We start from the raw sequence: 22884 nt of genomic DNA, 5'->3' as shown, positions 1-22884 counted from the left end.
TCACATAAAACTAAGAAACAACATAAAGATGATGCTACTGCCCAATCTCTACCTTTTATTTTTATTTCTACTTCTTTTTCATTTGTATGTTTATTTATTTATAGCACAGTATTGTTATGTTGCCCAACAGTAATGTAGAGTAAGATTTAATAAGATTTATTTCTAATCTTTCCTCAATATATAGTTAATACTGAACTATAGTATTTAAGGTAGTCAAGGCACCTAGTTTACTAACAAACTGTAAGTTGATTTCAGCAGCCACAAGCACATTTATTGAACATATGATAAATATGTTTTATGCTCCATTTCATCCCCCAAATATAATATAAATATAAAGAATCACAATGGAGTATAAAACTGAGCATAGCAAAGAGCACGGAGCTGGGGCTGGTCCCAAAGCCAACCAGATGGACAGCAGCACTGTCCCTTTAACTACGCTAATCACCAATAGCCCGGTATCAAAAATATGGGCGATGTCATTGCATGAGTTTATTAAATACTGTGAGCACAATCTCATTTCTTTTTTTCTGACTTTGGGAAAGGCACCTATCCTTATAAAGATAACTGTGTCAGTAGCAGTTAAATACACAATCTAATGCTTTACATATAAAGCTGCTGGGAACATTTTCAAATTATTTACATGTAATTATACAAAGTACACATGAAAGCTAAGCACTGGAAAAACTGTACTTTAGTGTGTTTGGAACTCACATTACATTGTGAACAGTCAGGACAATGACTTTAGGAGGGAAGTCAAGTCTAGCACGGTTTGGCCTGTGCATGTGAGCAGCTGCCTGTGTTGCTCTCTGGGTAAACAGCACCATCATTCTTTACTCCCAGTGCCTGTTTGGAAAACAAGCACTAGGTTATTTGTAGGAGGCAGGTGTTTCCTTACTAGTAAAATCATTTACTCTAGCCATTTCCTGATTTAACAGATTAGGACACTTCATCAAACAATGACGTTTAGTTTTATGGCCTATTATTTGTTTGATGTTCAAAGATCTGAAGAGCAGGCAACAGCCACCAGAGATCAATAAAGACCATGAGATAATATGTGTGTGCTTAAATTAGGGACAGCATCTGATGCTGTTTCTTCCACCTCAAAGACAAGTGGGATGGTGTGCTCCCATCCTGCTGCTTGCCACTGGCATGAGGAAATAATGTCATTCAGATGGCATTTCCTCCTTCTGAGCAGATATTCAGAACCACATTTTATACGGAAAGTTATTGAATGTGCACACCTGTAACACTCTCAAGACAAAAGCCCTATACATCCCATTTAGCTATCCAGTTACACAGTCCAGTCCATATGTGAGATTTCTGTCAGCTCTTGAGCTGTCAGAAGGATATCCCCTCAGGGGGTACAAGACATCAAATCTTCAAGGCTTGCGATCACAGCAGGTTTAATAAAGAAAGAAGAACAGATGTCAATTTAAAAGGGCAGATTATGGAATTAATTGTGAAACAAAAAGTGACACACTGAGCAGTCTTTTCTTTCAATATAAACAATACCTAACATTTGCAATATGAACAATTTTTTTTCTTCGAGAGATTGTTGTTTTTAAACAAGTCATGCTTACATTCAGAACAGCAAAGTGTACTCTTGTAATTTTACTTAAAAGTGAGGTCAGTTGAAAGCTCTTGGAAAGGGAAGAGCTGTAGTCACCATGCCTAATAAAGAGGCTTTAGTCTCCTTTCAGGGTAAACTACAACAGGGGTACCAGCAGATCACTGATAAAAATGGAATTATAACAGGCACTTAGACATTGCCATTCCTGACAAACGCATTGACTCTCCACTTGAGCTCACAAGGCAATTGAAGGCAACATGAAAGCCTGGCCCTCCATCTTCATTTTGCATCTGCCTCCCTTCCTTTAGGTCACTTACTAACCTCTGCAGCAGTCAGGGGTCCTTATTCTAGGCAAATCTGTCTAGGATCCAGTGCTACCTAATTTACCTTAGCACCTTTCAAACCAAAAGCACAAGGACAAGAGTAACTGAGGAATCTTACTGTCAGCTTTTCATTGTCCTTGTTCCAGACCCCAAAAAGAGCTAAACAGTCTCCAGTTATTGTTCTGAACCTTGACTCCAAGAACAGTAGTCTAGCAGAATAGATCCCTGGAGCATGAACAAGCTTCTCCAAGGAGTCAGTTTGCTCCCTCAAGCAATAAAGACTTCTTCAGATCCCCTTGCAGAACTAGAGCTGAGATGCTGACCACAGAGGGCCCAGGACTGTTGAACTATGCATACCACTTAGCCTCCAACCATAATTCTGTCTCTGTTTAAACCTAAAGCTCATGTCTATTCCCAGAAGATGGTGTGGGGTCGCTGGGCCACTTTTCCTGTTCCGCCGATTAAGTCCCCTTTCTGTTTTTCACTACTGCCTGGCTCTGCAGTGTGTTGGAGATGACAACACATTTCTTCTGTAGCTGCTGCAATGTGGGCTTTTGTCCTAAGCTCCAGTTACAAAACCTATTCTCATATTGCTTTCCTTTAATCTATTCACCAGGGTGAAAGGCTGATAGCAGAATCTTAAGTTTACTACGTGGCCAAAAACTCAAGAAAACAATAGAAGAAAAGGTTATCTGGGTCTGTCTCTTTATGGCATAGTTCTCAAGGTGTGCCTTGTTCCTAAACACCAGTCCATGCTGTTCCACAGGCCAGCAAATGAGAGAAAAGCTGGCACAAACAGCAAAAGAACAACAGGCCAGAAAGGTGTTTCATAATGGAAGAGAAGCCAGAGGTCTTCACAGGGCACGATGGGTGAACAGTACACCCAGACCAACCCAATACCTTACACACAGTGGGGAAGACTTCTAGGTTTGCTTGTTTTTTGGTAAGCAAAATATTTAAGGAACTGCATTTCTCAGCAATAGTAACTGAAATACTTCAATAAAACATTATTTCTTCTTCCTGTTCAAATAATATTTTTAGATATAAAATATACTAAACACCTTACATTGAATTATAATGAATAAGAAAATAATTACAATTATAGAAAGCACACAAACACAGATCGATATGCATCAGAAGAAATCCTTTTCTATTAATGATGACCACATTCTATCCTATACATCTCTTGGATGTTTTAAGCTCTTAGACAGCAGAGTGCCTAAGATGATGCTTTGTCCAATCACTTAAAGGGTATCTATAGAAAAACTAGGTAGACAAAAAAAGATGTGTTACAAAATGGATTGAAAATGCTGTAATACATACTAGGGCTAGCTTTAGTTTATATATATTTTAATGGAAGGGTAAACCTCATTTTTTATTGTCTGTATATTTTACATGTGGATTCATTCGGCAAATATTAAAAGTAATAACAAAACTATCAATAAAACCTTTGTTATTTCAACTGCCTTTATTTTCCAAGTCTAATAGAAAACAATTTCAGAACTGAAATGTCAGTCACAAATCTCTATAATGCTGCCTAAAGTACTATTACTTTAATAAATCAGCTCCCCTTAACCGTTCAAGTTTTTATTTTAAATGTTTATAATTTCAAATAAAACATATTACCTTTTTTTCATAGGTGTGTTTTAAATGATTCCTCTCCATTTGAAACTTATTTTCTTGTTCCTGTAAATGATAAATGTTTATTTTAGTATGTTTTATATTACCTTTAAAGTTAATAAAATGAGTGACCCAATAAAAGCAATGGATGCACTTGATGTCAAACTTTACTTCAGTGTGTTGCATGATATTTGTTTGCTCACTAAGAGAGACCTAAGCACCTAATTCTCTAAGTCACAAAAGGGACATCAGCAACTCTACATTACAAGACATAAAACCCTAGCTATATAAAGATGTTGCTGTCCTTAAGGACAAGGGTCACTGTGACCTTTAAGGTAAGACTAGGAAAGAGCAACTAAGGCAAGATGGCAATGACAATTATGAAGTTATTTGCTATCCTCATTCTTGATGCTCTTTGAGACAAAATTAACGCTGTGAGTAAAAGGGAAAGGGAGAAGGAAAGACAATGGAATCTGAGAACTTAAAAGGGAGAATTTTTCTAAAATAATATACTTACAAAAGAGATTTTTCTACATCAAACAAAAATTTGATGGGATACTACACTAATAAGATGTAGAAAGAACAGCAAATAATATAAATACATATATATATATAATTTAATATATGCCCTATTCGAGGACCTAGACTCAATTTCCAGCACCCATATGGCAGCTCACAATTGTCTGTAACTCCAGTTCCAGGGGATCCAACACCCTCACACAGACACACATATAGGTTAAACACCAACGCACACAAAATAAATAAATCTTTGAAAATATTAACATATTAAAATATTAATTTATATTTAATACATTAATTTTAATATGTTTTGATAATTTTATTTTAAATTGCCATACAACACATTAGATATCATCGTGGCATTTTGAACAAAGTATTTTGGTAGACTGTCCCCATTGCTCTGCTACTCATAGTCCCTGCTGTTCTCACCCGATATCCTTTCCTCTTCCATGTTCCATATGCCCTTTTCCCAACTCCATCTACCGTTACCATGCCTTGGTATCCTTTCTTGTTTTTTAGGTTTTACCCACATTCCTACACACACATATACACATAATGGGCTAGGAACTACATTCATATCAGAGAAAATATTCAGGGTTTATATTTATACATTTTGGTCCCCCTGCTTGATATTAGAATTTCCAAATTCATCTATTTTTCTGAAAATTTCAAGATCTTATTCTATTTATTTCTAAACTAACCTCAGAAAAGAGATCTTTCAAATCTTTCAAATCATTAGCCTCTTCATCTGTGAGGTAAAATGTCAGGAATACAATCAGAAATAGCTACTTTCACAGGACTTTTCTAAGTTCCTTTTTTTTTTAATTTAAGTTAGAAACAAGCTTGTTTCACATGTCAATCCCAGCTTCCTCTCCCTCTTCTTCTCCCCCTCCCTCTTCACCAGGTCCCCCAGCCCCCACCCAATCTCCACTCTGATCCCCAGGGAGGGTGAGGCCCTCCATGGTGGATCTCCAGTGACTGTCATTTCATCCAGGGCAGGGCCTAGGCCCTTCCTCAAGAGTGCCGGCTGAGAGAGCCTCTCATATTGTGGCATTTGTACACCAGGGATAAATACCTAAGGCCCCATAGATTACCTAGGCCTCCTCACTGACACCACATTCAGGGGTAAGTTCCTTTTTTAATTGACTCTCATTTCTGACACTGATCAAGAAAGTAAAGGAACTGGGGCACGGATCTAGCTAAAGCAGACTCACTTTTGCTTGCTGTTTCCTCTGGAGTTCTGACTCCTGGACCTGCTGTTTCAATTGACAGATGTTCTGTTCTAACTCTTCAATCACACCAGATGTCTGTGAGGGTAGCAGAACACAGAGCAGAGATCCCACACTTAAGGCTGACATAAAGCATACCATTTTACCCCTGAAAGTTCAGTCAGAATCTAAGTTATCTACAAATCTGAAAAAAATATTTTAAGCATAATATTAAACTTAGATCTACTTTAAGAATACTGCAAGAGGGACAGTGAGCTGAGAAGAAACTGGAATACCATTTAGAGCCAAAAATTTATATTTTGAAGTAAAAATGTAAATTATAATCTGCATAGTATCTAATGCTATGAAAATATAACGCTGAATTAAAATTTTATAGAAAATTTTAGAAATTTATAAGTAAGAATAGAATAGAACAAACATTTCAAAACAACAGCACTATATGTGCAGAGTAGCCACAGGAAGCATTTCTGAGAATGCCTTCCTTCAAAACTTACTGCTCAACAGGGCTGTGTCTAGCAGAACCAGCTACTGGGTGACCTGTGAACTAGGAGACACTAGTGTTTCCGGTGTTCTAAACAGCAGCAAATGCTCTGAAGTCTTGTGATTTCAAGAAGCAAATGTCAAAGGGGCTAATTTCAGTTGGAAATTATTGGCTTCTCATGGCTGTTCACAGCGGAACACTCATGTAAACCAGGCCGCCCCCACATACAATACCTTAGAAGCAGAGAGCGCGTGCTCTTGTTTTAGGAGATTTATGTCGGAATCGTATTTGGTTTTTAATAATTTCACATTTTGCTCATAATCATTTGCAAGATGTTCTTTCTCCTTATGTAGTATGTTACGCCTAAAACAGTAGGATAAAAAAGATGATTCTCCATAGCTTTGGAGCCAATTTCTAAAATGGATATCTTAATCAGCTAAATTCAAGTTTATTATCTTTCAACATATGAAGTAAGTGTCCATATTTTCATCAACTGGTTTCAAACATTATGTTCTAAAACACTTTTTAGGAATTTGTAAACAATCCTCTATAGGTGGAACATCCTAAGATTTACTGCACAAAGTCTGTGTGATTCTGGAAGCCATTTATAAAGTCAGCCAGTGCTGGTACCCACAGACAGCTGACTCAGCACTACCTGGTCTTTAGTTCCTGTAATTCACTACAGGTCATCTGGTAACATCTCTCAAGCTCCAGTTTTTCTTGAATCAATTTCTGCCTTTGTAAGTTGCTGTTCTCTGCTTCCCCCGTCAGTTGCTGTACACGGCCCTCCAGTTCTTTGATCATGTGGTTCTGAAAGAACAAGTCATTAGGAAAGTCTCTAACTAGCTTTTCACGTGCTTGAGCCAGTAAACACTCTGCCTATGAGAATAAGAACAAATAAGTCATAGTCAATATTAGTAAAAAAGAAATCTCTAAACTAAATCTTCTAAAAATCACCTTTGTACCATAAAATTACCAGCATATTTACACATATCCAACCATTCACTCATTCATGGAATGTTTTCTGAGTCTGATAATTTCCCATGGGAGAGAGAAGACAGACAAGTCCCACTCCTCAGGCAGACCACAATCCCTCTATGCCCCACATTATCGCTTAAATTTGTCCTTTTCTCTCGCAGTTTAATAATGATATTTCATAATGAAATCATAACCCTATATATTAATGCCAGGAATGCCAGATCACATATTCATGATTAGCAAGTATATGAGAATATTTTATCCCATAAATTCTTATTCCTTTCACCTGTAATGATTTTTCTATTTCATTTAAAGCAACTCTCTATTTTTCTAAAGTATTCAAAAGTAACATTCAAATAAATCGCGTCTTTATTATTTGGTATTTAGGGCCGGGCGGTGGTGGCGCACGCCTTTAATCCCAGCACTTGGGAGGCAGAGGCAGGCAGATCTCTGTGAGTTCGAGGCCAGGCTGGACCGACAGCCTCCAAAACAATACAGAGAAAACCTGTCTTGAAAAACCAAAAAATAAATTAAAAAATAAAAAAAATTATTTGGTATTTAGATTATTTTGAATTCATCACTTTGTCAGGGTTTCATTTAAAGCCCAAATAAAGTGGTGTTTATGAGCTTCAAGATGCTTCATTCGCCGGGCGGTGGTGGCGCACGCCTTTAATCCCAGCACTCTGGAGGCAGAGGCAGGCGGATCTCTGTGAGTTCGAGGCTGGGCTGGACCGATAGCCTCCAAAACAATACAGAGAAACCCTGTCTCGTAAAAACCAAAAAAAAAAAAAAAAAAAAAAAAAAAAAAGATGCTTCATTCAAAACTGTGCTAAACCAGCATTAGCTGAGAGACAACTGGTTTCCATTTTAGCAACCACATTTCTAATAAATACAAGGAAGAAAACTGAGTGTGGCATTTCTTCTCTAATGTTTTCCTACAACAAAGGGTTAAGATAAAGTTTAAACATTACTGTTAAAACCCAACCCCTTTCTTCATTCTAAAACTGGATAGGCAAGTTAAATTGTGGTGCAACAACTTCCAAATATGTGGAATGAAAATCATTCCATCTGCCTAAAAGCACCATACTGATGGCCACAGACACATGGCTTCTTTCAAACGACGTGGCCCCTTTAAGAAAATGGGCTAAGTTTCTAAAGCTCTCTAAAGTAACCTGGCTTCCTATATAGTAACTGTGTGACAAGAAAACAAGGAAGCCTCTTTTGTTTTCCAAGGGGATCTGTAGTACTTCTTTTGGGGAACCCATGATGAAAAAGAGACAATAGGTAAGAAAAGCAGAATGGCAACTCTACCTTAGTGATAACACTTAAAAACACTGAGATAAGTCTGAAAAAATAGCAGGAAGGTATTAGGGGATGCCCAAGGCAGATGGATGTAAGGAAGATAAAGAACCACAGAAGATGAGGTAGCATTGCCCTATCCCTTTTTTATCCTAGAGGTATTTTCTTTTCCTTTTCTTTCCTTTCCTTTTGTTTAATGTGGAAAGTTTATTGAGGGAAGCAAAGAAGGGGGGGGGGGGGGACAGAGAGACAGAGATCTGTCTGTCTCCTTAGAGAAATGGCAGAAAATGAGTGAGGACTAGACAAGAAACTCAGAGCAGAGGGTGGCCAAGGCAGCTGAGACTTGAAATAACAAAAACTCTGAGAAAAACACTGCACAAAGTGAGAGCTGGGTCTCCTTATATCCTATATAGAGAAAAGGGACAAGAATTTCAAAGTCATGACAAAGATTACCCAGATGAAAAGAAATAAATGAGTGGCCATTAAATAACCTAATTGTCAAAGCCATAAACCAGGGCTGAATTGCTACAGATAAACCTACAGACTCTGCTTAAGAAAAAAGGGCCTCTGTCAGCCAGAAAACAGTCTCTTTCTACAATATTAGTATTGAATATAGTGGAGAAGAGAGAAAATTTTCAGATGAAAGTACAGACTATTTTCTTGTAAGAGAAAGAAAAAAGATGAGGGGGAAAGATACCCACTGTTTGAATGAAGAAAGTGGTAGACATCAAAACAGCATTGTGATCTCAAATGCCCAGTGTCACTGAAGATTAGTAACAGTGATAGAGTGAAGTTGAAATTTTAATTTGGGTACTGATCAACAGTTAAAACTTTATGGGACCTAAAAAGATATCTGTGAGCAAGGTGTAGTCATTGGCCATACCTGCTAAATACAGACAGTACTCAGAAGTGGCTCCTTGTCATTTTCCTATTGGATGACATTGTTTGTACTGGTGATTATTTCCCCAGACACCTAAAGAGTCTATAAGTCCTGACAAAACTAACAAGGACCCTACATGTGATTTCAGTAAGTCTTAGGAAGCATGGGTGTTTACTTTACCTCTATGAGGTTAATAGTGTAAAAAACGAGGAGTGGAGGGCAAGGGATACAGTTCAGTGACAGTGCACTTGCCTATACTCAGTTTCTAGCACAAGGGAAAAACACTTAGGACTGGTGAAACTGTCTTAGCATTTGTTTAAAAATAGAAGTTCCATCTATGAGACTCCTATTGGAAATTTACTGTCAATGTCAAAAGATATAAATTGCCTAGACAAAATTATAATAAATGCCCATAAAATAAAACAAGACTCACCAAAAAGCAAAAGCACTGAAAGTGCAATACAACAGAGAACCTAATTCTCCCTGACAGTCTTCTCTTCCATTCTGGGCCATGTCTTGAACTCTGCCTGGTTTAGTTATTAAATCAGGAGCTGCTCACAAGCTCTGGGCAGCACTGATGAATTCTGAATTCAGTCCTGCTCTTTCCATGATTCTCTGCATTTATTATTACCTATAACGAAGTCTGAACTGCATTTTAAAATTCAACTTTCAGAATGCTTCAAAGTTCCAAAACCTGAATGGAATCTCTGACAATGACCTTTTAGATCCAAAGTGTATTTTTCTTTCCAAATAGATAAATTCTACTGTGAAACAGATTTACCATCTATATTATTTAACTAATAAAGTATACCAACAGGGGCAGAGATGGCTGTCCAACAACGTAAAATTTTTTAATATTCTTAAACCTTACACATAAATGTTTAAAATATAAAATTGGTTAGGCATATTTTGTGTGTGTGTGTGTGAGAGAGAGAGAGAAAGAGAGAGAGAGAGAGGATGTGTAGAGAAAACACCAATAATTGACTTGGTTATCAAACATACAAAGCACTTAAAATTAAGGAAAAAAGATAGCTGAGTTTTTAAAAATAGATCAAAGAGATAAATAAGCAACTTTAAATGTTAGGAAACAGCCATAGAACTACAAATTAAAATGTGACTTTTCAAAGTAGAAGGGATGCAAAGTGTGATAATCCTGAGTGCTCACAGGAGAAGGGGATGACTCCTAACCCTGTGTGGAAGCACATGTTATCACCACTTGGAAACGTGACTCACAGACAAAAGAATTCTTCAATTCAAACATCCTAAAGGGGGGGGGCTTCAAGCCACCATCTCAGCCAACATGAAATCAATTTGCAAATCATAAGTGGGCATTTTTAATGACATAAAATTAAGTAAAAAAAAAAAGATTATGTCAGGATGAATGGCAAACAGTAAAGGTGACACTCTTGCAAGTAGGTATATGTTTTTCTATGTGCTTATGTAAGTTTTGTACATAATTTGTAAATTTAGTCCTCAGAAGAATTCTGATTAAAAATATTCAAAAACCTGGTTCTTAGAGCAGGAATTCTCAAAATTCAACAAGCTCCTGAGACCCTTTGATTCTTGGTAGATCAGCAAGATCAAATCTATTTTTAAATACTATGAAGACATTGATCTTTGTCCATGCAGTTTCTAGAGGTAACATTATATGAAATCGTAATAGGATGAAGCAAAAGTGGATGAAAATCCAGCCACCTTCTATTAAGCCAGAGGTTAAGACTGACAAAAGTGTAAAGCAATGGTATAAGTCATTCACTTTCCTTTCTTTAATAAAATGTAGTTTGCTTATATATCTTTACTATATATGTACATATATAATACAAATATATTTATATTTAGTACTTAGACTACAAGTTATTAAAATATTTATGTTCACATGCAATGGTTTTATTGCTTTATTTTAAATGAATCATTAATCAAAGTTTTGTTAAAAAATGGCAAAAACGCAAGTATGACGGCAAACATCCAGGATGCAGAGACAGTAGATTTAAGTTTGATGCCATATTCGACTATAAATTGAAATTTTTTCTCAAAAAGCCCCAAACAAGTAACACAACCCCGCAGCATAAACCAAGAGAGCACAGCATGTGCTAGCTATCCTCATGACGATAAAAGGTACCAAATTCACCCCTTTGTATGCTGGTTTCTGTAACAGATAGAAGCGGCAGAATAAGCATGTCTTCCTCTTTTTTATATCCAATTATTTTCCTATCAGTATTTTCAGTCTTAAAGTGGTAACAACTAAACATAATTTTTTACCTATTGTTCTGTGCTGCACCTCACCTCCAAAGAGATACTGAAGACAATGTCCAAGACTGGTAAGTAATGTAACTTTGTTTGTTTGTGACAGTGCTGGAAATTAGACCCAAGACCTTGTACATTCTAGGCAGATTCTTGACTGTAAAGCTCTATTAACAGATGTAAATATGTTTGAACGGAAACAAAATATTTCCAGATTTAGAATGAATTTAGTGTGACTCACTCTGGGTTACAGAGGGTCATGAGTCCAAAGACAGTTGGCCTCACAAAATGGCTATATGAAGAAACCATCCTGAATGAGGTAACCCAGTCAGAGAAAGACAAGCATGGTATGTACTCACTCATATATGGATATTAGACATAGAGCAAAGGATTACCAGCCTACAATCCACACCTCCAGAGAAGCTAAGCAAACAAGGAGGACCCTAAGAGAGACATGCATGGTCCCCCTGAGAAGGGGAAAGGGACAAGAGCTCCTGTACAAATTGGGAGGGGGGCAGGAGAAGAGGAGGGGAGAGAAGGGCATGAGGGGAGGGATCAGGAAGATTGAGTCAGGGGATGAATAGAGGAGAGCAAGAAAACAGGTACATTTATAGCGATATGAGCCACTACAGGTTTAAAGAGAAATCTGGCACTAGGGAAATGTCCAGAAATCCACAGGATGCCCCAACAAACAATCTAAACAATACTGAAGAGGCTACCTTGAATGCACTTCCCCTATGATGAGATTGATGACTACCTTAAATGCCATTCTAGAGCCTTCATCCAGTAGCTGATGGAAACAAAAGCAGAGATCCTCAGTTAAGTACTGAGATGAACTCCTGGAATCCAGTTGTAGAGAGGGAGAAGTGATGAGCAAAGGGGTCAAGACCAGACTGAAGAAACCCACAGAAACAACTGACCTGAGCAGGTGGGAGCTCATGGACCCTAGCCAGACAGCTGGGGAACCAGCATAGGACAGAACCAGGCCCCCTGAACATGGGTGACAGTTAGGAGGCCTGGGCAATCTATGGGGCCTCTGGCAGTGGAACCAGTATTTATTCCTAGTGCAGGTGTGGACTTTGGGAGCCCATTCTCCCATGGAGGGATACTCCATCATCCTAAATACACAGGGGAGGGCCTAGGCCCTGCTCCAAATGATGTGACAGACTTTGATGATCCCCCATGGAAGGTCTCATTCTCCCTGGGGAGTGGATGGGGAATGGGAGTATGGGAGGGAGAGGGAACTAGGATTGATATGTAAAATAAGATTGTTTCTAATATAAATTAAAAAAATAAATGGTTATATGAAGACACTGGCACAGATCCACAAAAGAACACCAGGTGATGACATAGCTATAGCCAGAAGTCAAAGAGTGTCAAGGACTGCCTGCCTCACAAGAAGCCAAAAGAGCTAAGAAAGGATCTTTCTCTTACAGCATCTTCAAAGACAGCAGGGTCTACTGCCACTCCAATTTAGCACTTGGCTGGGAATTGTTAAGACAATCTATCTGTGTCATTCCTAGTCACCTAAATCATAGTCATTATGCAGTGCTGAGTAAATAACACACTTATCACATTGCAAGGTTTACGTTTGTGTGTTTTAATAACAATACCCAGCATTAGACTGACAATAAAAGCCTGGACAGTTTTACCAAAATCAGTTTTATTTCTTTGGGTTTTTTTGTTGTTGTTGTTTCTTGTTTGTTTTTCCAGACAGGGTTTGTCTGTAGCTTTGGAGCCTCTCCTGGAACTCACTCTGTAGACCAAACTGGCCTCAAACTCAAGAGATCCTCCTGTCTCTGCCTCCCAAGTGCTGGGATTAAAGGCGTGTGCCACCACCTCGTGGACAACATTAGTTATATTACAGAGACACTTTTCTTTCTTTTTTGTCCTGTCTCTTCTACATGTTCAATAGCAAGTATGTATTGGTATATTCCTTGTTTTGTTACATTTTCAAATATGAGAGACAAGTGAAATGAAGCCATTTTTATTTACATTTATGTGTCTGTTTTTGCTAAGCAGAATGTATAAGTATACTATTGTGACAAAATATAAATGTATCTTTCTTGATAGAAGCATTATTAACAGAGGGTATATATATTATATATAAATTTTTATTTAGCTATAGAGAAAATTAAATGATATTTGCAGGAAATTATTCTAAGTTGAAATCATTATATGAAACAAAATAAATCAGACTCAGAAAGAGAAATATGTCATGTTTTTTCTCATATGCAGATCCTAGATTTTAGTGTGTGAATGTGCCAATTAGTGCACGTGTCCATGTGTATGCATTTACATGTGTGTGTATGCACATGCAGGGTTAGAAATAGCAGGGAAAGAAGAGTTCTTGAGGGTGGAAAGAAAATGAGGAAGATAGAACACACGTGAGATGAGGCAGCAGGGGCTTTGGGAGAAGGAAGAGGACAGCAAGAGGGAGACAAGGCATGAGGAAGAGGAGTGGGAAGGGGGACAAACAAGAACAACATATGCAAGCAATGCCATAGTGAAATCCATTATCCATATGCTAGCTTAAACAATGAACAGAATAATGACAATAGAGAAGCAGCTTTTCTTCAAACTGTGAGTCTGCATACCTTTTGAATTAAGAATATGGTTTAAAAACTATGAATGCCACCATTATTTAAGACTTTATAAGTTCTAGTCAATGTAGAGCAGTGGGAGTAAAATACATGTTACATATGTGTAAAAGGTTAAAATCTGTGACAAACATAGCAAAAGTGTATCTTAAAATATGTATTTGTTTGTTTGTTTATTTATTTATTTTGTGTGTCTGGTGTCTTGTATGCATGTATGTCTGTGCACCATATATGTGCAGTGTCTGTGGAAATACCTGGCCATCTGAAACTGGAGTTACAGATAGTTGTGAACTGCAGTATAGCTGCTGGTAACTTAACAGGCTCTCTGTTAGAGCAACAAGTGCTCTTAACCATTGAGCTACCCCTCCAGCCCTCCCAAGTAAGTAACTTTTTGCAATACCATTAAAAGTATCATAACTGATATTCTAAAGAAAAGATATTCTTCAAATCCTGTTTCTTTATGAACATGAAGAGCTGATTCTAAATGGAGCCATCAAAGGAAGGATTCAGGCAGGACCAATCTGCTCAACAAGGAAGAAAGATCTGCACATTGAACATCAGGAGTAACTATGCTACAGCAATGATGTCAGCAAAACCAGAGACACTAGCTAGTCATAAACAATGGAGACCTTCATTGGAGGGAAGTTGCATACACAACAGCCAAGACAGATCAAGAGAGAGGAAGAATGACTCAAAAGTGAAATTGGAAAAACAAAGGAAGTCATCTACATGAAAACAATGAAATTAAATTCCAATCTTTCACTAGTCACAAAAAAGTTAACAACCAGCGAGATTAAAGACTCTTGTAAAAGCAAAACTTAAAACTTTTAGTAAAGCATATAGGCAAACTATCCTGCACTCTCCGTAAAAAGAGACTTGTTTAACAAGACACAAAGAGCAGGACTTGCATGGCAATAAACGGGTGAGACTTTTCACTGAAGAGTAGCCTCACTACATAGCAAGTACCTGACCAGCCTGAGATGTGTAGACCTGTGGGGACACCAGACCTTGAGCAGAAACCCACTTCCCCTTCGGCCTGGGAGCAGGCATCTGTGTAATGTTTACTGGAAACAATTCAGTGCTTTAAAGCTTCATAGGGCTCAGATAAGGGCTTGCTCACTGAAATACCATGACTGTCACACCCCCTACGGCTAGATGCCTCTTCCTGTCCCTGCCCCCTGTGGTGTCTCCCCGATTCTGGGGCCGGAGATTAAACCACCAGCCAGGAGGGTGAGAAGTGGAAAGAATGGTATGTAAATGGATGGCAAAAGTCCTTAAAAAAGGGAAGCTCTTTTTTTCTTGGAGAGACTTCTCCAGAGATTTCGCCAGAGACTTCTCCTGAGAGCTCTCCTAAGCGGACTGGGGTCTCCTCCTAAGCTGACTTGGGAAGCATAAAGTTTTCTTAAAGCAACCGACCGGTCTCTGTGTCATCTATCCCGACCACCTCGCTACATTCTCGGATGCAGGCTGCACAGCAGGTGCGACATAGACCACCGGTTTCAAACAACGGACAGAAAAGGGAAGGGATGGACAATGGGAAAAGGAAAAAAATGGAAACAGAAGAGGAAGGGGAAAGAGTAAGTAAAGGAAGGATAAGAGTAAGGAGAAGAATATGGGACGAAAAGAGCAAAGGTGCAGAAAACAGGAAAATGGAGGGAAAGCAAGGCAAAAGGAAGGGAAGAGGAAAATGAAAAGAGATGAAAGAAAGGAGAAGAAAAAAAGAGGGGGCTGGAAGCATGGAAATGGGGGGAGAGAAAAGACAGCAGTCATAAAGCTGAATAAATCTGATGAAGTTAGGGCTTCTTTCCAGCTGACCTGAACAAGGGGGAGCTCATGGACCTCAGATTGATGGCTGAGAGGCCAGCATGGGACTGATCCAGACTCCCAGAATGTGGGTGTCAGTGAGGAGGCCTCGGCAATCTATGGGGCCTCTGGTACTGGATCAGTATTTATCCCTGGCACACAAATGGACTTTGGGAGCCCATTCCATGTGCAGGGATGTGCTCTCAGCCTGGACATATGGAGGTGGGCCTGGGCCCGGCCCTGGATGAAATGACAGACTCTGGAGATTCTCTATGGAGTGCCTCACCCTCCCCGGTGAGCAGAGGGAAGATGGGATGGGGGGTTGGTGGAGGGGGCGGGGAGGAGGGGAGGGCGAGGGAGCTGCAATTGACATATGAAGCAGGTTTGTTTCTAATTTAAATTAAAAAAAAAAAAGAAGTTAGGGCTTCTTTCATTGAAAGATAACCTCTCAATCTAGAGCCCATTAGCTGATTGTTTTAATAGAGGGAAACACACTCTCTCTAAAGTTATATTTCTCTTAGGATTGGTGAGGCCTGTATCTTACATATGGGAAGACGCCAATGGGCCTTTGCAGGAGTCTCTACCCTGAGGCTCATGATTTCCTCACTACTTGAACAAGCTCTATCTTAGTTTTCTTTCTATTGCTGAGATAAAACACCAGGACCAAAAGCAACTTGGGAGGAAGGGGGTTTACTTTACTTCTGCTTCTATATCAGAGTCCATCATCGAAGGAAGTGACAGCAGTAACTCAAGACTGGAACCTGGAGCCAGGAACTGATGCAGAGGCCATGGAGGAATGCTGCTGACTGGCTTGCTCTTCACAGCTTGCTCAGACTGCTTTCTTATACAATCTCAGACCATCAGTCCAGGGGCAGCACCACATACAGGGAACTGGGCTCTCCAGCAGCATTAAGAAAACACACCACAGGCTTGCCCATAGGCCAATCTGATGGGAGCATTCTCTAAATTGACATTCCTCCTTCCTAAATAAGTCAAGCTCTTGTTGACCAATAAAAGAACTTGATCTCCTGCTTTCCCAAATACATATCAGAATAACAACTCACATGGACATGAGTTCTCAGTTCAAAATAACTGAGACCTGTGGAAGCTATGCTGAAGGAATGTCGGCAAATTCATTTAAAAAAAATGCAATTGTCCAAGACTGCTTCCTGTTAGTTTGATAAAACCATGACCAAAGCAACACAGGAAAATGGGGCTATTTCAGCTTACACTTCTAGGTTACAGGCCATCACTGAGGGACACAAACAGGAAGTAAAGCAAGCAAAACCTGAGGGATGCTAGTTACTGACTCACTCACTAGCTCATGCTTAACCATTCTTACATATATCAAAACTACCTGCCTAGGGTCAATGCCCTCCTACATCAATCATCAATCAAAACAATTTCTTATTGACATGGTCACAGGAGAATCTGATCTAAACGACTCTTCAATTGAGGATTCTTCCATCCAGGTGACTATAGGTTGTGTCAAGTTGACAGTAAAAACTAACTAGGACAGCAATATGTATCATGTTATTATTCATAATATATAGTACATTGTAATAATCTAAATATAATTAGACAAGATAGATCTAACATAATATATATACTCAAAGAAGTATTAACAAAAGACACAAGAAGAAATTGACTAGGAGGGCTTTTTTAGAGTCAAATGAAAATACTGGGCATGAAAAAAATAGTTGAAATAAAAAGTGTAACAGATGCAATAAGCAGGAACAAACCTATTAAAGAATGAATTGACAAAGGTAGAACTAAAGAAGCTTCCACAGATAGAAATAAAGAACAGTAAGAAGCTACAAGGATAGAAAACACAAAATAATGCCCAAGAGGCAGAATAAATAGCTCTTTTTAAAAACATAATTTCTGTGGATACATTTCTCTTAATAAAAAAGAATGAAAAAATATTCAAAGAGATCAAAATAATGGCAAATGTCATTTCTAAAAGCACTATAGTGACATTTAGCATGTCAGGGATCTGCTAGTGTTTAAAACTACTTATTCATTTGGAAAACACTAGGGGCCACACCTTGTAGGCGTGGCCCTTGTTTTCTGACATTGAACAGTGAGTTAAAAACTCTAAAGGCATTGATACTCTTTTCCTTATAAGCAACTCTGTTTTTCCCCTTCTTTGAGAGGTGGAGCAGTGGTGCTTTACAGTCTGCTACCCCAAGAACTCAAAGGGTTCCAAGGACTCTCAGAACTCTATGCACCATGCTTAGCAAACTGCAGCAAATTCTGAGACTGTTTCCTCTTGCCAGAAGATAGCCCAGTGTTCTCTGAGAAGTCACAAGTCAGATGAGCCTATGCTCCACAAACTGGGAGAGACCATCCAGACCTGTGGTCTGCTCTTGCTTTGTCTCTCAATTTAAATAGTTACATCAGGGACGTTTTAAGCACATGCAAATGTGGAAGCATTATGATCAACATCCTTGTACCCTCGCCCTTGCTTCTTCTTACAGACCTATCAAACATCATATTGCAGACTCCTGAGCTGCCTGATGCTTCTGCAGGCTGCATGGAACAACTCAGCTATACTTCCCAGCATTCTGGGTCACCTTCTTGAACCTTCAACTTCTCCATTGCCTTCCCAAAGCTATTATGATTTGAACCTCCCATGGGGTCATGTCTTGAAATCCAGGTAGCTTGCTGTTTCAGTAGCCTGTGAAGCCTTTAGGAGGTAGGACCTATCTGACTAGGAGTGAGCCTTTGAAGGTTAGTTTCTGTATCCTGGCTCTGTCAGGAATTTCTGTGCTTCTAGCTTGCTGTTATATAAGGAGTCTCTGCCACTTGTTCCCATCGCCATGAACTCCACAGGCTTGCCCTGCCATCACAGACTCAGACCCTCTGAAACAGTAAGCCAAAACTAATCGTTCTTTCTTTGCAACATTCTGTAAGGGGTTAATTCCAAACTCCAAAAAGTTCTATTAACCTCTTGTGGGTTTTGTCCATCATTATTTCTGACTTTTTCATGTCCTTTTTGTCATTTTTACAAGGAATAGAGGCCCAAAATCCCATCCTCAGGCACGTATGACTTCCTTAAACTGAGTCTTTCTTTTTCACTTATATGACTCTATAATTCTTAAATGCTGCATTTTCAAAGAATCTAAATATTGAAAGCTTATTATTTAATTTCATTTACATATCAATTCAGTATTGCCAACTACTATCATTTTCTTATCACAGAAATGAGAAAACGTAACATTCAAAGAGTTAAGAAGACACCTAAACTGTTAAGAATTTGAGATTTCTCCAAGTGACAGATGTACGTATTGCCTCAGTCAAGATGCTCTAAGAAAATGTGTCAGAGCAATACCACTTTAATTTCCTTCATATCAACTTTAAATAGCATAAAAACATTCATATCTTCAGTTTAAAAGAAATTTAAAAACAAAATAATTGTCCTTGAACTAAAAGTTAATGATAAAAAAGATTTGCAACCACTTCTAGGAAATTAAGACACAGAGGTAGCATCAAACAATCTGGAGTCTGCCCTCTTATTGAACTTCTAAAGGCTGTCTGTTCTCACTGTATCAAATAAGAAAGAAAAGCTTTTTCTTTATATTTAGTAACAAATTTATATAAAATATGTATCAGTGAAGGATGAGGACACAGAAAAGAAGATAGATGCAAAAAGTGAAACAGAAAAGAAAAGCACTTACTGTGGACTGTGTCTGCACCATGTAGTCACCCTCCATTTTATTCAGGCGCACGTTTGTATCCTCCAGCAGCTCCTGAATAGTCTCAGTATGTCGCTTTTGAAGCTCAAATTTTTCCTTTTCCATTTCTGCTACAGCATTGTGAAGCTGCATAACGAAGGCAAGAGTCTTTCACTATCATGACTCGGTTATTTTGAAATTCAAGCACTTTTCCAATACTCCTACTTATATCTAGAAAGTGATCTAAAAAAGAATCTAAAATTCACAAGTACAAGTATCATACAAAGCACATGCAATTTTTTCCTCTGCTTTCCAGAACATAAAATTTTAACAGATAGGCAAATGCTAAAGGAATTTTCTGTCTTGGACAGAAAGTAAGTAAATCTGATTGGTAATATAGTTCTCAAACAATATTATTAGAAGTCTGAAAATATACAAACAGAAATATTAATAATCTTATTGTTGTTCATTGTGGATAGCAACTATTATTTATTTCATTTGTACAATACAAGTGTGAAAATGCTTCCTGACCTATGCAAATTCCCAGTAAGATCCTCACTGGGTATTCCATAATCAATTTAAATAACAAACACAAAGATCATGCTTATGAGTAGAATATACAGCAAAGCTGATAACTAAGAATTGTATGTCACAAGTGTTATATACAAAGGTCTTAATTGACCGATATATTTATGTTGACTAAATGGATGAAGTTTTAACAAAATCACTGTGAATTAAGGTAGAGGAGGCAAAGCCAAAAGTAGAAGCCCAGAGAGGATTCAGTAGCAAGCTTCTGGGCAGAGGCTGGAAGCTGCTCTCAGCCTGTGGCCCATCCTTCTTTGATCTTACTGGGAATCTAGCTTATATTCTCTGGATCCAATGCCACTGTGAGATGGGGAAAGCAGGGGTTCAGAAGAGATAACACATGCTTTTGACTGCTATCTGTGAACAGAGAGAAAGGCCGGGGCTAACAAAGGCAGCGCAAGTTCCCACCTGACAAGGGAGACACTGAAACCGGATGCAAAAAGCAGGCTAGGAGCACAGCACCAGCCTAGCAAAGGTCCCAAGAATGCCATACCAGTTTGGAGCTCAACAAGAAGAGTGAGGATGACTCAGAAAGAGCCATCCAGAAGACCCTTGGATTTTGAAAATTTAATAGAGGCAGTTTGAATACTGCAAGCACTCCTTGAAATCTGATTGTTGATTCTGTAATTTGGCAGAAGTCTTTATTTTCAATGCAGGACTACTGTAGTGACCCAAGATGATCACTAAACCCCAGTACCAACACCTCAGGGCTTCCCCAATGTGTGCAAGCAGGAACAATCCACCAGGGATATTACTCATCAAAACAAGTTTGTACTATAAACTTCAATCTGGGTTATACCAGAGTACCTGGCATTTTAAGAAAAAAATAAATGGCCCAAATCCCAAATTCAAACCATTATTTCTGTAATCATTTTGCCTAACACCTACTAGCTCTAACAAATAATAGACAAAACATTAATTCAATAAAAAATAAGTAAAATGTGGTTTTAAAACAAAAACTATTTATAGAACATAGACTTTGAGAAGAAAATATACCAAAATATGAACACTAGCTATTATTTCTAGTTATCTTGAATTTCTCATCATTTCCACACGCTGAGCTTGTCCCTTTCAGACATACCCCACAGAACACGCTGGCTTCAGGAGCTCACCTTTTTTGCCCAATCCCACAGAACACGCGGCTGGCTTCAGGAGCTCACCTTTTTTTGCCCAATCCCACAGAACACCCGGCTGGCTTCAGGAGCTCACCTTTTTTTGCCCAATCCCACAGAACACGCGGCTGGCTTCAGGAGCTCACCTTTTTTTCCTAACCCCACAGAACACACGGCTGGCTTCAGGAGCTTACCTTTTTTTCCTAACCCCACAGAACACGCGGCTGGCTTCAGGAGCTCACCTTTTTTTCCCAACCCCACAGAACACGCGGCTGGCTTCAGGAGCTCACCTTTTTTTCCCAATCGTTATTCAGGGACTCTGCGCTTTGCTCACACATCTTCTTCAGTTCTGTTATCTGGTTTTCTTTCGTTTCTCTGATAACTTGACAGTCACGTATAAGGATCTGAACTGTCAAAAATGATGAAAATATAGTTAAACCAGCTCTAGGAACCACATTAGAATTAGATGATATCTAAATGTAATGATACATTTAACAGATAATTTTTCATGAAGTCTTACTTTTCTAAAACACCTCTAATCTCTTGATTTTTCGTCATTTCCATAATCATAGATAAGCTTGATAAATTAGTCTTTATTCTCTCCCTACAACATTTAAGCAGCATGTGAGGCTCAAGCATCTATCTCTCTTTTAATGTGACCTCTGTCATTTTAAAGAGCCCACTCAATGGTGCAAACCCCATAGTGAGCGCCAGGCTAGGAATGATGCTACCCTTCTCCTCCCCTACATTTATCATATGGGCCAAGACTGACAGGGAAAATGGGTCCATATGCTCCAGCTGCTTTCTGCATCCAGCTCTTGCCTCCCCCACATCTTGAAACTGTAAACAAATATACCAACCTCTCTTTACTACCCAAAGTTATCATCTCTCTTTTTATACTTTTTCTCCATCATTGAAAAATTTCTACTCATGCAGGGAATCATCTTTTTAAAACACTCACCAAACAGATCCCTCACCTTGCAATGTCAGAACGAAAGCCCTCTCATTTGCACAAAATTGGGTCTCTTTCTCCAATGGGTCACTTAGGATATTATATCTGAAAATGCCTAGTTCTCTGGTTAATTCTCACATGGAATTCTCACAGGAATATTACTATCTGCTCTACCACATTCAGGTTTGGGGAGAAACCCAAAGAACTTGGCACCATCATAGATCAAAGTCCCACTTTGTCCTTCATTCTTACCCACTGTCTATATCTCTTCCTTTATCAAATCGTAATACTAGAGTTCCATTCTCACTAATCCCAAGGCTGTAACTCAAATATTCTAAGCCCATATCAAAGCATGTGCTAAATTCCACAAGTGAGCACAGAAAGACAGGGCCTCAAGTCTGTGAGCTAGAGATGTACTCAGTAGTCAAACATCTGCCCAGTGTGTGTACACACACACACACACACACACACACACACCCTCACCAACTTTAGAGTTCCTTCCCCAATATGAGGAACTCCTCTCTTGAATGAATTAAATCATGTTCAACTTTACAAAATCAAACAATACTTATTTTCTCTGAAACATGACATCTCTCTTGTGAATACCAGAAATTTTTGATATTTTAGTTCATAATGTAGCCAATTTAATACTTTTTTTTTAAACATTTATTTATTACATATACAGTGTTCTGCCTACATGCCAGAAGAGGGCACCAGTTGAATCATAGATGGTTGTGAGCCACCATGTGGTTGCTGGGAATTGAACTCAGGACCTGCGGAAGAGCAGTCAGTGCTCTTAACCTCTGAGCCATCTCTCCAGCCCCCCCAATTTAATACTTAACTACATGCTTTCTCAATGAATGTGTAAATGAGAAAAATATTTTAAGATTTTTCTGTCAGTCCCTGCTGCCACTGCACTCCCCGACTCTCTCTCTTAAAACACACACATTTGCCTAGCCACAGGGAAGTTCATATAAATCTACAGATGCATGCTGACAAAATCTCAGAAATAAAA

At 38.7% G+C, this 22884-nt stretch overlaps 1 protein-coding gene across 1 annotated transcript in view; it reads right to left on the bottom strand.

Annotated features, from left to right (window-relative positions):
- Cep112 (centrosomal protein 112) overlaps window positions 1-22884 on the bottom strand; it is a 384852-nt gene that overhangs the window by 289411 nt on the left and 72557 nt on the right. Inside the window, 6 exon segments of the mRNA XM_021227128.2 lie at window positions 3520-3579; window positions 5247-5339; window positions 5976-6105; window positions 6398-6552; window positions 19224-19367; window positions 21208-21326. Coding sequence (XP_021082787.1) covers window positions 3520-3579; window positions 5247-5339; window positions 5976-6105; window positions 6398-6552; window positions 19224-19367; window positions 21208-21326 — 701 coding nt within the window.

This window comes from Mesocricetus auratus, unplaced genomic scaffold, assembly GCF_017639785.1.
Source record: "Mesocricetus auratus isolate SY011 unplaced genomic scaffold, BCM_Maur_2.0 Super-Scaffold_100007, whole genome shotgun sequence".
Classification (NCBI taxonomy): domain Eukaryota; kingdom Metazoa; phylum Chordata; class Mammalia; order Rodentia; family Cricetidae; genus Mesocricetus; species Mesocricetus auratus.
This window is presented reverse-complemented; position numbering and strand designations above follow the sequence as displayed.